General features: G+C 42.3%; 1 protein-coding gene across 1 annotated transcript in view; it reads left to right on the top strand.

Annotated features, from left to right (window-relative positions):
* NEURL1 (neuralized E3 ubiquitin protein ligase 1) overlaps positions 1–14,277 on the top strand; it is a 418,646-nt gene that overhangs the window by 157,014 nt on the left and 247,355 nt on the right. The window contains exon 3 of the mRNA XM_078643702.1: positions 3,117–3,438. Within this exon, the coding sequence (XP_078499828.1) occupies positions 3,117–3,438 (322 nt within the window). The remainder of the gene's footprint in view (positions 1–3,116; positions 3,439–14,277) is intronic.

A 14,277-nucleotide genomic window follows, 5' to 3' on the forward strand; every position in this document is an offset into this window, starting at 1 on the left:
GTAGCCCCCCCACCCGCAGCGCTGGCGTCTTTGAACTTAAGTAAACTGAATCAGTTTACTTTACAGTTCAAAGACGCGGGCCCGAGGGAGAACGAACTGACAATCATGTCAGTCAGCATGACGTCGGACCGCCCACCGGGCGGTCCGGCGTCATGTTGATTGACATGCAAACCAGGAGCAACAGGCAGCAGCACAAGTGCGCATGAGTGGGGACAGAGGGCACCCTGCCCACTCATGCGCACTAGTGTCTGCTCTGCTGGCGCATGCCCATTAGGTGAGCGAGGGTTGAGCAAAGGCTCAAACCTCGGTCTCCTAATGGGCAGGCGGGCGAGTAGTAACCGTGCCCTTAGCCAATCCTGTCGCTGCTGGCAGCGCCAGGATTGGCTGAGAGGGGTTGCCCCCCACCTGCCAGTCCACTCCAGTGCCGCGGTTGGAATCGTGAAGGCGCCATTGTTGGTTCCTGCAGCAGGACAGGCACGGCCAGGAGCAGAGGCGGTGCGGCACTCAGGTAGGTTTTATTTTAAAAAGGTTTTGTTTTCATTTTTATTTGTTTTATTCCCCCCCCCCCACCTTCCTCCCTCGAGCTTGCAGGCCGCCGCTGGCCTTTAAAAACGCTCCGGTAATGAAATTCAGTGGGAAATGTGCGGAAATTGAGCTAAAGAGTATGTTTTCAACCCTGCTGCTTTAAAGCAATTATTCTACCATGCTACATTACAAAAATGCTGGAATTACCGGGAAAGGTGAGATAGAACGGCAACATCCTGAAATGCTTCAGGCAGCCGATGGATGCCGGAAAGCTACTGCAGAAATAAATGACTGGCAGTAGTAATTTAGCTGCTGGTCATTTCTCAGAATTAACATCCGTCCTCTAATTAGAGCCATTATGAGGACTCCTTCCTGCTCACAAGCGTGGGTCACGCGAGACATCTGGGTGGGCATTTCACGTGAAAGGGGCACCCACGTCCTAGGTGTTTAGTGAATCTTTCATGGTCTCCCCTGAGTGAGGCGAGACAGGCTTCATTCCGCTTCAGTCCCTGTGCCCCTCCCTGTCCAGGGCCTCTCACACGGAGATTAAGGGAGCAATCAGTGACCTCTCCGCTTGGAACATGAGGCGCAGGGCCTCTCTATGTGGAGGCACCTTCAGCGCTGCAGCCCTGTAGGTATGCTCTGGTGGCTGGTGCACTCGCACGGGGCATGAGTATTATTAGAACGTCTGAGCATATGCAGCTGCATAAAGCAGTCTGAACGAGTGCCATCTCCCGAGGTGTGCTACAAAGTTGACAGTGGTGCATTTGTGTGACACCCCCTCCCCGCATAACACTGCACCGCAATAGTATCATGTGATGCAAGGCAGAAGTTGTCTTGAAATATTAAATTGCAGAATAAATATGTAGGAGCCATTAGCCATGTGCTCGCAGCATTAATGGCCATGCAGAGCTCAGATGCAGCAACATGGAAAGAAAGTTACTTTTCCGAAAGCTGCATGTGCGCTGGCTGGAGAGTTTAGTTCTCAGACCAGGGGAGGCAGGAGAGAGTGAGAGAGAGAGAGCACCAGACAGAACTCGAAGCAGAAGAGAGGCAGGCAGAAGGGCATCGCAGAGCGCCAGACAGACACACACACAGGCGCGGACAGACAGCCAGCGTGCCTCTTACCTGGGTGAGGCAGAGCGGGGAGTACATGGCCGGCCCCTGGGCTCGGAGCTGTGAGTGTGGGTAGAGGGAGAGCTCACGGATCAATAGTAAAATTAATACAGAAACATACAAAGCTTTGACATGCTTAGCCCCTGAAGGTTTGCTTTGGCAGGGCCTTAACTTAAATGGGGAGGTCGGTGTGGGGTTCCTGGTGCCCTGTGTTTTCCTCGGCGCGCTGCACCTTGGTAATTATGCGACCCCCGGTGCCCTCGGGTTTTGTGCTTTTTGTCCCTGGCCTGTGTCCATACCATACGCCCCACCACTTTCAAATGTCACCCTGCTTGGAATGCCAAACTACACAAAATAATTTCTTATCTTTTGTCATGAGAGAGATGGGTGTGCTTTGTCTGTACTAATTCAAGCCCATGGGGGACACAGCGCCCCATTGGTTACTTCTCAGCTACTCTTAAGTTGGTGGCTGCAGCGTTGCTCGGTTGTCTCAAAGCAGTTTCAGTGGTAAACCCTAGTATTCAGCAAACTGAGGGAATAGTGATGGTTTACCCCTTAGTTGTATGGGTACCCCATTCCATTGAGATCCTCTTGACCCGTTACAGAACTCAACACCTGCCAAATAGCTGCCTAACCCTTCACGTGAGAATAATTTTGGAGTTGTTTTCAATCTGCATATTAGATGCATCATGAATTGAGCTTACACTAACCTAGGTTGTGTTACACTGTCCTCCATCTTGCAACAAAGTCACAAAATATTACATCTACTATTGCTGTTCTTCTTGTTCTAAATAAAGGATTATGAGACTCACACGAATAACCAGAGAGTGTTCCTATAGACTTTCCCTCACTGTACTAAACCAAGTGCACTTCAATTGTCCCAGGCTATTGTTATACAAGATATCAATCTGGATGCTTGATGAAATTGTGAGATTGCCTACAAATTCAGTGTATTACTACCATGAAAGAAACTCAAAATATATTCTGTAGTAAAATGGTTTGCTTTACTCGTTCCCTATTAGTGCATACCATGAAAACTGTGTATGCATGTAGAATGTAAGAACATCTTTGTTAGATCCTGGAGTAATAAAAACAGTTAAAAAAAAAAAGTTACATTTCATGTTCTTACCTAATTTCATTCTTCTTACATTAGTACAGTCTAATATAAGAAACATTTGTTTTAGTGGCTTCTAGAGCCGATGGTGTAGTTAATTTACAGAGGAAAACTGACTCCCACGCTTACAAGGCCTATTTAACGTAGTTATAGTTCAGTGTACAGATTTGACATATCTTCTGGTTCTGGTAAGATGCCTTTGTTCATGACCTGTACATAAGGGAAACAATGTAAGCTTGGCATATACCAGATAGCACCACTGGGGAGGGAGCATCATGGCCCTCTCGACCTTTTGCCACTGGTGAACTGTATATTCTTTTGCATATTGTAACATAATATTGTCTATTATTCTTTTTCTCAGATTACGAAAAAACAGTGTTGCTGGAGTGGAGCTCTTCGACTCGGATTTACTTCCAAGGATCCCTCGCGGATTAATCCGGACACTCTTCCCAAATATGCTTGTCCAGACCTAGTGTCCCAAAGTGGCTTCTGGGCCAAAGCACTACCTGAAGAGTTTGCAAATGAAGGAAACATCATTTCATTCTGGGTGGACAAAAAGGGCCGTGTGTTTTATAGAATCAATGACTCTGCTGCTATGTTGTTCTTCAGCGGTGTGAGGACTACAGAGTCGCTTTGGGCATTGATCGATGTGTATGGCCTCACACGAGGAGTACAGCTTCTTGGTATGTAACCTTTACATTTCCTATAATGGTACCTGCACTGCAGCAATGGTATTTTCATTTTGTGTTATAGTGATGTCCATGAACCGCTCAGAGAAGCTTTCCAGGAATAAGCTACAATTCTGCTCTTGAAATTGATAATGAAAATCCAGACTGGAAAAAAGATTGATTGTAATATTTAGTGAATCATGCCATCTAAAGCTAAATGCAGATCAGAAGGAAGTGAGAAACCATAAATTACTTGAAAATCCTAATATCCGGAAGTCAATGTAAACAAATGAGCTTTTTGATTGACCCTGTCATATCCCTCCGGTATGATTAGGCGCACTGTAACCCCTTCTACAGATCCACCTTTGTGATGCCAGTGGGATGTTTTTTCTGCTGAGTCATTTAGAGCTAGCAAGGAGACTATCAGCAAAGTCAAAACTCCAGAAACAACTACTACTTGATTGCTGTTCCTAACTTAATTGCTAATGTCCTCTGGATCCCAAATAGTTCTACATGCCAGACGAGGAACAACAAAAGGCAGCAGCAACACAGGGTCCAGCTCATCAACATGAAGCATTCCCTCAATATTTTAAAGGCCAGATATATGACCCTTTTTTGAGGCCGCAAACGGGAGATCCTCACGTTTGGACCGCAAACAAGGGTGATGGCATGTACAAATGCTATTTTGCGACTCAATAGCATTTGCAACTCCCGCTATTAGGAAAGGGCATCCCTTCCTAATAGCGAGTTACCATGCCATGTACAATTATTTTGCAACCGCATTTTCAGCCGCAAAACACTCGCAGTTTGCCACCAGGTTGCCTCCCTTTATGAGTATGTGAGAAAATATTTTTAATAGCAGGCAGTGGTCCCAGGGACTGCAAAGTTTCATTTTTCTTTTTTAAATGCATCCCGTTTTCCTTTAAGGAAAACAGTCTGCATTTAAAAAAAAAACTGCTTAATTTAAAAGCAGTCCCATGCATGGTGGTTTGCTGACCCCAGCAGGGCACCATCCCTGGGAGGGCCAGCCATTCCAAATGGGGGTTGCAAATTGCACGTGCCTCATTAATAATCATGAGGTATGCAATTTGCAACCCCATTAGGAATCTCAAACAGTGTCTGAGACACTTACACATCCCCAATTTGCGAGTTGCACATGCAACGTAATTTGCGGGTCACAAATTGGTGGGTTGTAAATCTGGCCCTAAATCTTTTTCTCATGGCAAATTGAGTCTCCTGAAACATGGCTGTATTTAACATTAATAAGCAAATGGGACCAACTTGAGTCTATGCCAGTCCAAGTCATTCTCGTTACAGGCTATGTTGCTAGAGTACAGGAGGGGAAGACATGGTCCACCATGTAAATATTTGCATGTTTTCAGAGGGGTTCAACTTCGAAGGAGGATAAAACTACTGTAGAATGAGGAATTCCAGTTTTGCATTAGAGTACTTGTCAACCACATGGAGTCATATGGACATGGGCATGAAGCTTCTGTAGATGGAGCAGAAGACAGAAGTACAGTATAACATGGACAGTGGACTTCTGACCCGCACACCCATGTTCTTGGGCACCACACACAACGTAGGATGGCATTTTAAGCCTGACAAGTGACTTCCACAGCTTGGGCATGATTTGCGTACAACATTGAAGTTTGCACAATGAAGAATTGCAAGGGTTTAAAAGGGTGGTATCACTAAGGCACAGAGGGCAATCGGTGGGCTAAAATCAGTGTTCATAAATAGCTTGTCCACCAGCTAAAGAAGTAAAATTGACTGAAGTGTCCTGTAAGCCTAACTGGGATCATATACTGCATAGATGATAGGATCTTATAGGAATCTAGGATTCAGTATACGGATGTAGCAGGTCTAGACTGGCCATACCGTGAATCAGGCGTTTCCCCAGGAGGCAGGAATGGTGGGGCGCGGTTTTGTCGCAGTGAGTGCTGGTTTTGTTACTGGGGGACAATTGTGCAATGGTGCTGCTGTATCTGTCCCTAGTAGCAAAAGCAACAAGCAAGCATTTACAGCCTCTCTGGGCCAAGCAGGGGCTGATCCGAGAAAATTGCAGGTCTGCTTTGGTTTCCCACTCCAGCCCTAAGATGTAGTCTAGGAAACTGGGCTGATAACCTAAAATCATCTACAAAGATATGGTGGTAAGGAAATTTAGGATTGAATCTGCTGCCTGGCTGTGGCCTGACTTCAATTTTCTTTAAGTGTCTTACTTCTTTCCTGCCCAAGAGGAAGCATAGAGCCATCCTCATATAAAGACTTGCACAGAAATAAGAACAACTGAGCAGACAACTTTAGAAACCTGTCAACAAGTAAAAAGCAGGTTGGGGCTCCTACCCCTCAGGCCTAGGGGCCACTGCAGTGGCAGCACAACTCATAGCTATGCCTGTAGTTGGTGGGGAGTAAAAGTTCAAATTCGCTAAGGGAGATTTCAATCTGCAGGTGTGGCAATGCAGGGAGATTGCACAGCTTGAATAAAACAAATTTTGCAAATAGCCCTATTCACAAGCATTTAGGCTTTTGCAAAACTTTAATGCATGTTCACAACTTATGTTACATATGGATTATGCACAAAAACTGCTCTTGCGTTTGTTGGCAGGCGTATTGGGAGAGGGAAGCAAAGGAATACAGGCGGTTCTGCGCGCTCCCTTGCCACCCTTCCCATAACCAATTAGAGTAGAACTACGTATGGGGAATGGGCTGTACCTTCATTGTGCACTTCTTTCTCTGTCGTCCTGAAATACAACTGCTCAAGCAGGTTAATAGTTTTAGTATACATCAATCCAGTTCTACCCCTCAGTTAGGAGAAGTAGTAAAATCATTGGCATGTCTCAGGAATTGCCCTAAAACGCCTATTCAAAGAAGTTTGTTGCCTTCCTATCCCTCTCCTGCAAAAAACCTGCTTATCACAAATGTAAAGGTACAGGTTTGTGTATGAGGACTCAGGTTCAGTCAATCTTGCTTCATGAAAGTATTGGGAAATGTAATAAAGTTTATAAAAAAAAATAACTACAAGTATTTAGATTTACAATTTAAAGGGAAAATAATCAATTTTAGGCTGGAGCTAATGAAATAAAAAGTTACAACACATTACCTCCTGAAATTAAATTTGTATTAAATTAAAAATCGATGTAAATATATTAATTTATAAATATTAATTTTAAAACAATAATTGTACAATATTACCCACCCTCACTAATAATTGTGCTTCTATTTAATTTGTAGGAATTTGATTAACATTTCTGTATTTAAGTTAAATACCTTTTTGTATTTATAAATATAGGTTAAACGTTTCTTTTTTGGGTTAGAGTAAGTGTAATATTTAATTGAAAAAACATTATTTATATTTAATTATTATCACTAAATAAACATAATTTAAATTTAGAATTAATTTACATTAATTCCTATGGGATGTTAGTTTAATTCCATGTCTACGTAATTTTCTTCCTGATTGTGTTGCAGTACAGGTGGCTGGCCATTTGCGACTGGGCTGGAGTACTACTAGGGCTATAGTAAAATTAGAAGTGTATTTTGTGAATTTGAATGGCCTTATTCTTATGTGGGAAGTGTTTGTATTAGCCTGTCCCTTACTAAACCCCTCTGCAACTATACCTTTACCCCACCCAGTTTTTAGGAATAAATACCCATTTTCTCACTAGTCCCTCCCACGTTCCATATTTACTACTGAAACATATGTGACACATATGTGTCACATATCTTCACATGTGTGAAGATATCTGACACAGTGGCAGAGACTGCCATCCAGAAAAGATAGGAGAGGTGGAGAGCTCCATCTGTAGGTTTCTAAGTTACATTTAGCGGTTAGTAAATTTTAATACTGGAGCAATACTTTGCAGTCTCCGAAATGCAGTTTCTCAATCAGGCCTCTAATTTGCAGCAGCATGACCCTCAAGTATACTGAGGAGTCTTCCCTATCTGCAGAGTAATGACGCCTTAGACCTGCAATTAACAAAGCGTACTCTGCCTGATGAGTCCTAGGCATCTGATAGAAAGATTAGCCACTGGTTATTTGGCACCTGTCCTGCATTGTGATGTGTAATTCTTAAAAGAGCAGTGGGAAGCATTCCTTTAAACCAAATGGCAACAGCCGTTGGATAAATAAAACTGTAACCTAGCAATAGAACCCTGCTAAGGCCCTGACTATATCAAAGTAAAATGGAACGTTGTGGCAGCCATGATGGAAATTATTCATTGACTTTGGGTTCATCATGGCAAAACTGCTTGCTCTCATATCAAGAATGTATCCAGTATAAATTTGATTCAAGACATTTCAGCTGGGATCTATAATAATGACCATACAAGGGTATCGGTTATGATAACCCACCGCATTATAATTTCCCCGCCAACGGTTTGTGCAGTTGAATGACATGATCTCTGCCTAATTGCATTAAAATTTCTACTAAATCTCACCAAGTGAAACCAAGTAAGGTCATATCTAGAACCAAATGGAATCTGTCATTATCAAAGTTCGAATCTACACTTTCTCTAAACATGTGCATGCTCTCTTTCAGTATCACACAACAGTATTGCATATTATAATTCAACACTTGAGAAAGTTGTTGATCTTTTGGAGTCTTCCAATCCAAGGAAAAGAACAACACATAGTTCTCAGAGAACTTAAAGATCCTAGCAATAAATCTGACTCTTGATTTTCAACCTGATCTTTCGATGTGGCTTGAAATCGAAAGGAAAATGCAAATGCAAATGAGATTTGGTTGACTTACTGTGAAATACGGTATTTCACCTATGTCCCACATCAAAAAACAAATTGGCAACATTAAAGTGTTATATATAACCACAGTTGTGAAACTTAAAAACCCAATGGCTATTATATTGATTCAATCACGTGTATGGAAACACAGGTTAATTCTGTTGTCAGGAATTTACTATTTAATCTTAGATAAATGGTGTTGAGTTAATTTTTTGTCTATATTAATGTATTACTCTTTCCCTCAATCTCTACATTATCTATCACCTGGACAATATTTGACCACTATGACACATGTATGCAGGGATATCCACTATCTTAATTTATCAAGGTCAGGGCTGGTGCAAGAGTTACATCTATCCTTAGTGAAATGCTATTTTTCAACCCCCTCAGGAAAGAGGGAGGTTTTCTTGTTCAATAGTTAATATGATGATTCCACCTAGGTTTGCCTGCCCACAGAAGCTATCTTTTTACATGCCTCTTATGATAACACTTCTGTCAGAATTGGTCAGTGGGGCATGCCGATACAGGCAATACTAAACACTCCTTAAGCGAGGATACAGAGCCCCTCTCAACCAGTAATTCAAAACCAAGATCTGCAGTGGAAAGTAGACCTTGCTAAGCCTTTTTGACTCTCCAGGTAGATATGTCTGAGCAATGAAGGCCTAATTCGATGGAAATTGGATGGGGTCAGTCTAAATAGAGAGCAGCGCAATTAACAGTTACTGTAAGGTATGTATTTTCAACCAAGGTTGATTGTTACACAGCCCTTTTAAAAACTCATAATATGTTAAATGTATTTACAGTTGAAACAGTAATCAAAAAATTGGAAAATATTCAAAACAAGTACAATACAGTAAAATGGAGAGTTCATAATAAAACCTGTAATTTCACAATAAAAATTGTAATCTCATTTAGAAACCGGTGATTAAATATGATATATGGTAGTCTTACTATTCAGCAGTGAAAGGATGGCCCCTACTGAAACCCTCTCTATAATGTTTCTGAAGCTCTAATGATCATGAAACGGTATTGTTTGCAAACCTTGGTGCCTGCCTGGAATGGATCAGCACAAAACCACTCAATTCACAACCAAACTGGGTGTTAGGATAATACAGGGTCTGCAAACAATAACTGTTCATGAAGCCCAGTCAATAACAATAGATCTTATTGCAACAGAGGAAGATCACATTCATGCCAACATGATTACTTTATAGTTATTCAGTTGTGCTTAAGGTTCGAGCCCCTAGAGGTCCACCTGCAACTCAGTGTTTCAAGGTTCATGTGTGGCTTAACTGAAAAAAGGAACACAGACAACCTGTCCAACTGTGTGAGGCAATAAGCATATAGGGTTTGCTACAGACTATGAGGGTCTCTGGATCCAGGCTAGGTGTTTGAGGCTGGGCGTTGTGAGTGGTAGAGCAGGTTTAAAGAATCTGGGTCTGTTCTCCTTGGGCTTACACTCATGTAAAGAAGCAACAGCAGCAAGGCAGTACAGCACATCTCCAGTGGTGCTTTCAGGCAAATTCTGAGCCAGGAATTAATTCTTATCCTGTTGCAGTGTGGTGAATCCATCACATGGCAACAGGGTTCAGCAGCTTTAGGCCCAGAAGAAGCTGATCTGTAAACTGCTCAGCAGCTCCAAGTTACATTTTCAAATAAGGGGACATATTCCCACTCAGTGTTCAATGCATCATTCTATATCAAATGTTCAGCCAGTCATGCTGGGTTGGTCTTTCCCTCCTCTAGAGGGGTGTCCGGAAATGATCTCCAAAAAATCCAATGCAAACCGCCTATGATAATGTGCCCAGGCTTAGGTACACCTTTAAGGAAGCTAATCTGACTGGAAACTATGTGTACTCCCACCCAGTCTCAGAACTAAGTTGAAAAATAGAACAACAAATGGGGGAAGGCCCTATCCTGATGGACACCATTGATCCTCTAGGAGATGAGATGAGATGAGATGACACCTCCACTGAGTGCCACAGCACACCCTATGAACAAGAATCCACTGCTACCAGTCAGCTTGGTGGAAGACTCACCTCGTCTCACCAAGTCTTTCTTCTCCCTCGTCCATGAGCCTCCACTTTTGCCATTTGAAGGTGTCATGAACACAATGTAAACAAACAAATCACTGGTTGGAGAGCTACTCTTAGTCTCTTGATTCTATTGTGCTTGAGCAGAAACTGTAAAATTGTCGCCATGACATGAAGCCAGTAGTGGAACATTGAGATTCATGGGAGCGGCTGATCTGCCTGAATTATGATCTTTTCTGAACCCAGACATAACACCAAGGCACGCCACGCTATTTGCAGTAATTCTCACCTTGAGACATCCAGTATCCTGAAGCAGAAACTTTGAATACGGACTTAGCTTTTTAATGGAGGAAGACTCCATTCTCATAAACACCTGTTGGAACAAAAATGTATACATTATTTACAGAAACCCTGTTAGCCCTGGAGTTCCAGCTGTCAGTCCTATATCGGGCACGTGTGAGTCCACCAAATAGGAAAGATGTTTGTATTCATCAAATCATGAAACTGCGAAGTTCTTGGACTTGGTCAAGAAACATCACAGATGGCATGCTGAAGAACGGCTGAGGGGTCATTGTGCTATGATTATTGCTACAATATTAACAAATAATGCTAATTTGTTTTTATACATACCACTGCATAATCCACTTCTCTATGTGCGCATTTTAAGCTGCTCAATTTAGCAACTTGGAATGATGGATGTCTGAGCTAACTTGACCACGATTTGAACTTGTGGCTTCCAGATCATATAGTTAAGCAGAACCTAGTTGAGATACTCTTCTGGCTTTGAATTGCACTGCTTGCATGAATCACTAATGAGATATTGGTCGATGTGTGATTTTTATCGATGGAGCATGGATACTCTGATCACTGTTTACCTTTGTGACCCTATTCTTGTCCGTTGGCTTCTCACTGACTTTAGTCTCAAGGATGGCAATGGGTCTAGCCAAACAGGTCTTATAATGTATTCTTACTGAGATGGACACATTGCTCATTTGTGGGCTCGGTGTGGGATAAGGGATAAAAAATGGTTACATCGTTAAATCGTTTGCATCCTCAATTTATGTAGCTTGTTCCCTTTAAACCCCAACAGCCTAGTATCGTTTGCTGGTTTTTCCGCATTGCATTTTTTACATTTGTTCATTTGTGCTTGTCCTCATGATCATTATTGTTGTTCAAGTTCAGTGACTCATAAAATACTTCTACATAAACCAGCAGTACACTTCCATGTGTAAGACGGATATAGGACTCACTACAAATGTTGCTTATTGCGTTTAGATTTGAGCGCTGGTGGGTAAACTGGCTCAGACGCAACCTTGTTTAGCCCCAGCACCAGTTAGGAGTGGGTAGTTGGGAGGCCAGTTCTCTGGGGTCTGTGTAATTGAAGTGCAGCTGAGAAATCCTTGTGGAAAGTATTGATATCCATGGAACCAAAGAAGCTGGATGCTACATCAAGAGGAGTCAGTTGCCAAGTGCCACCTCTTTGTTTTGGCTTTTACTTTCAGTCGATAGTATAGCCAAATAGTCACAGAATACACTTGGAGGGTTGGGATTGTAGCAGTTGTATTAGTCACAATAAATGCAATATCCAGGCAGTGATAGTTCTTACAAAGCAGGTAAGACTTTCTTTATGCTAATATGAAATGTTTAGTAGACTGTACGTCAGAACATTAAGGACAAAATATCGAACTGTAAACATACTGGGGCCAAAGTATCAAATACATGTGTATCAAGAGAGTAAGTGCATGTAGGAAAGTGTAGATTTTCTATTCTTATGTCCACAACTACGTACCTTGACGATACATATATCGTCAAGGTGTATAGAAATATTTGCTGTTAAGAATAGTAAATTTGCACATATCTACATAAACGCACCTTTACAATATTGCGGTGGTCTGTATTTTGGCCATGGTTTTTTGGCAGGTTGATATTATCATTTCGACATTTTAGTAGGAAACCATAGTAATTTGTGGAAGTTAAATTGCTAGTTATCCTCACGAAGAAACAGTGGATACTCACTCTCCGAAGCCTATATCAAAATTGTCTGCATGCGCTATAAAGCAGGGACATATTTGCGTTAAGAGAGGCTAATGTGCTATTCAGTGTTCTGTGTCCAGTTTCTCTGAGTGTGGGGCTTTCATCAGTCTTACTCAGTCTTCTGAGCAGGTAACCTTAGGTGTCATGTTAACTTGCTGCAGACAGAGACTGCGGGAGTAGTCTCTCTCTCTCGCTTTGGTGCTGTGGTCCAGACAGTGAGCCGCAATTGCCGTATGCAGCTTTAAGAGACATAGCTTGTTATGGGTGTGATTTGCACACTGGGAAAGCAGTGCCAAGCACAAGATCAGTCTGGGAGGGTGTTGGGTTGCTGGTATATTGGTACTGGAGGGTGCTGATATGGAGACTTGATGGCCCTCAGCATAGGGTCAACAATTCCAACATGGAGGATCGTGGTCCCGCTGTTCATACGGTGCCTCACACCCGAGTTGTATTAAAGAATGGGCAAAGTTGGCAATTGCCCAACGCCCCCACTTTTCCAGCTCCCATTTAACGGATACTATTTGTATATACAGATTCATTTTATGTTATGTTATGTTATATTTATTTATCATGCCCAGCCTTAATTAACAGCTGCTCTCTTAGCCAATGGGTGATAATTGAATCAATAATATCTTACTTGTTTCCATTTAGTGTCTCCTTTTTTTCACCTGATCTTTTGTACCTCAACTAACTCTCTGTACGTCTCTCATTTTTCCTATCTCCCCATTTCTATGTACCATCACATTTCTGTCTTCCTCACCTCTCTCTCAATAAACGTCTCTTTACCCTGCGCCTCACAACCTCTGTCTCTCATGACCTGGTCTCTCTCTTTTGCCACCCCTACCTCTTTATCCCCTCTCTCTACCTTAACTCTCTAACTTACACCTCTCATCACTTCACGCCTCTGTTCCCATCTCACCTCTCTGTCTCTCTGCTCCATTTACTATGCCTTCCACATAGTGAGATGAGAGAATGGACAAGGAAGGGGAACTTAGTGAAGAAGAAAATTATCAGTTTTATTTGATTTCACTTGATCCAATAATAAAAATGGTGACTGCTTCTTATGAAGGCAAATTTATTTGTTATTACAATCACCTAGCAGTTACATCTCCAAGTGCTTGGTCCATGCGTTATTTTAATATTACGCACTAGTTCTTTAAACATCTACCAAGTCACCTCTACATGCTTTTCCTACAATTAGTGGAAGATTATGGCTAGGCACTGATTTCCATGTAGAAAATGTTGGTGGGAGACAAATCTAGATCCAAGTGTAAAAAGACAGCTTTATTTAAAAAAAAGATCGCTCAAGCTTTTTTAGGAACAATTTGGGTGATGCACAATGAAAAACCTTGATCTTTCAGCTTTTTTGTGCCATCATACTGAAAGTTTAATGTGCAACTCCGTGTTGTTCCTCTTCAGAAGGTCTTGTAGTTTTCCCAAAGAAGGGACCCTAAAATATTTTTTACCCGGGTCCCTAAGAATTCTTTGAATAACTCTTCGTCACACACAGGGTTAATGTCACCAAAAGTGGAACAGTGTGGCTTTTACAGGAATGAAAGCTCAAGGGCCCCAAAGTACAAGGTCAACACCACCAAGGGAAACCTTTTGATATTTCTAATACACGTTTTTGTTTCATTTGCGCATGAAGAAATGTTAGCTTGTTACATTCCTCTTACATTCCTGTATGTGAAAATGTTTAGGCAAGTCAGTATTTCTGGGAATCTGTGACAGCTGACGGCTCCCAGACGCACTTCTGAAAGCAGATGTTAATTTGTGCTGGTTGGTGCCAGTGAGTCCCACTGGCACTTCCATTAGGTGACCAGGACGCTTTCAGTATCTCCCCCCCATGGCAGTCTGATTGCCCCTTTAAGACTTTCCTCCTAGGTCAGCGGCTGCCTGCCCTGGTCCTCTCCAGTTCCCCCGCCAAGCGAAGCCATACATGACAAGCTCCTTGCGCCACAGCCTTCAAGTGACACTGATATTAATCATATAATATGTGTGGGCTACTTAACCCGGCTGGTCCCATGACTGTTGTCTTGTCTCCAC

This window comes from Lissotriton helveticus, chromosome 5_1 (assembly GCF_964261635.1).
Source record: "Lissotriton helveticus chromosome 5_1, aLisHel1.1, whole genome shotgun sequence".
Taxonomy (NCBI): Eukaryota; Metazoa; Chordata; class Amphibia; order Caudata; family Salamandridae; genus Lissotriton; species Lissotriton helveticus.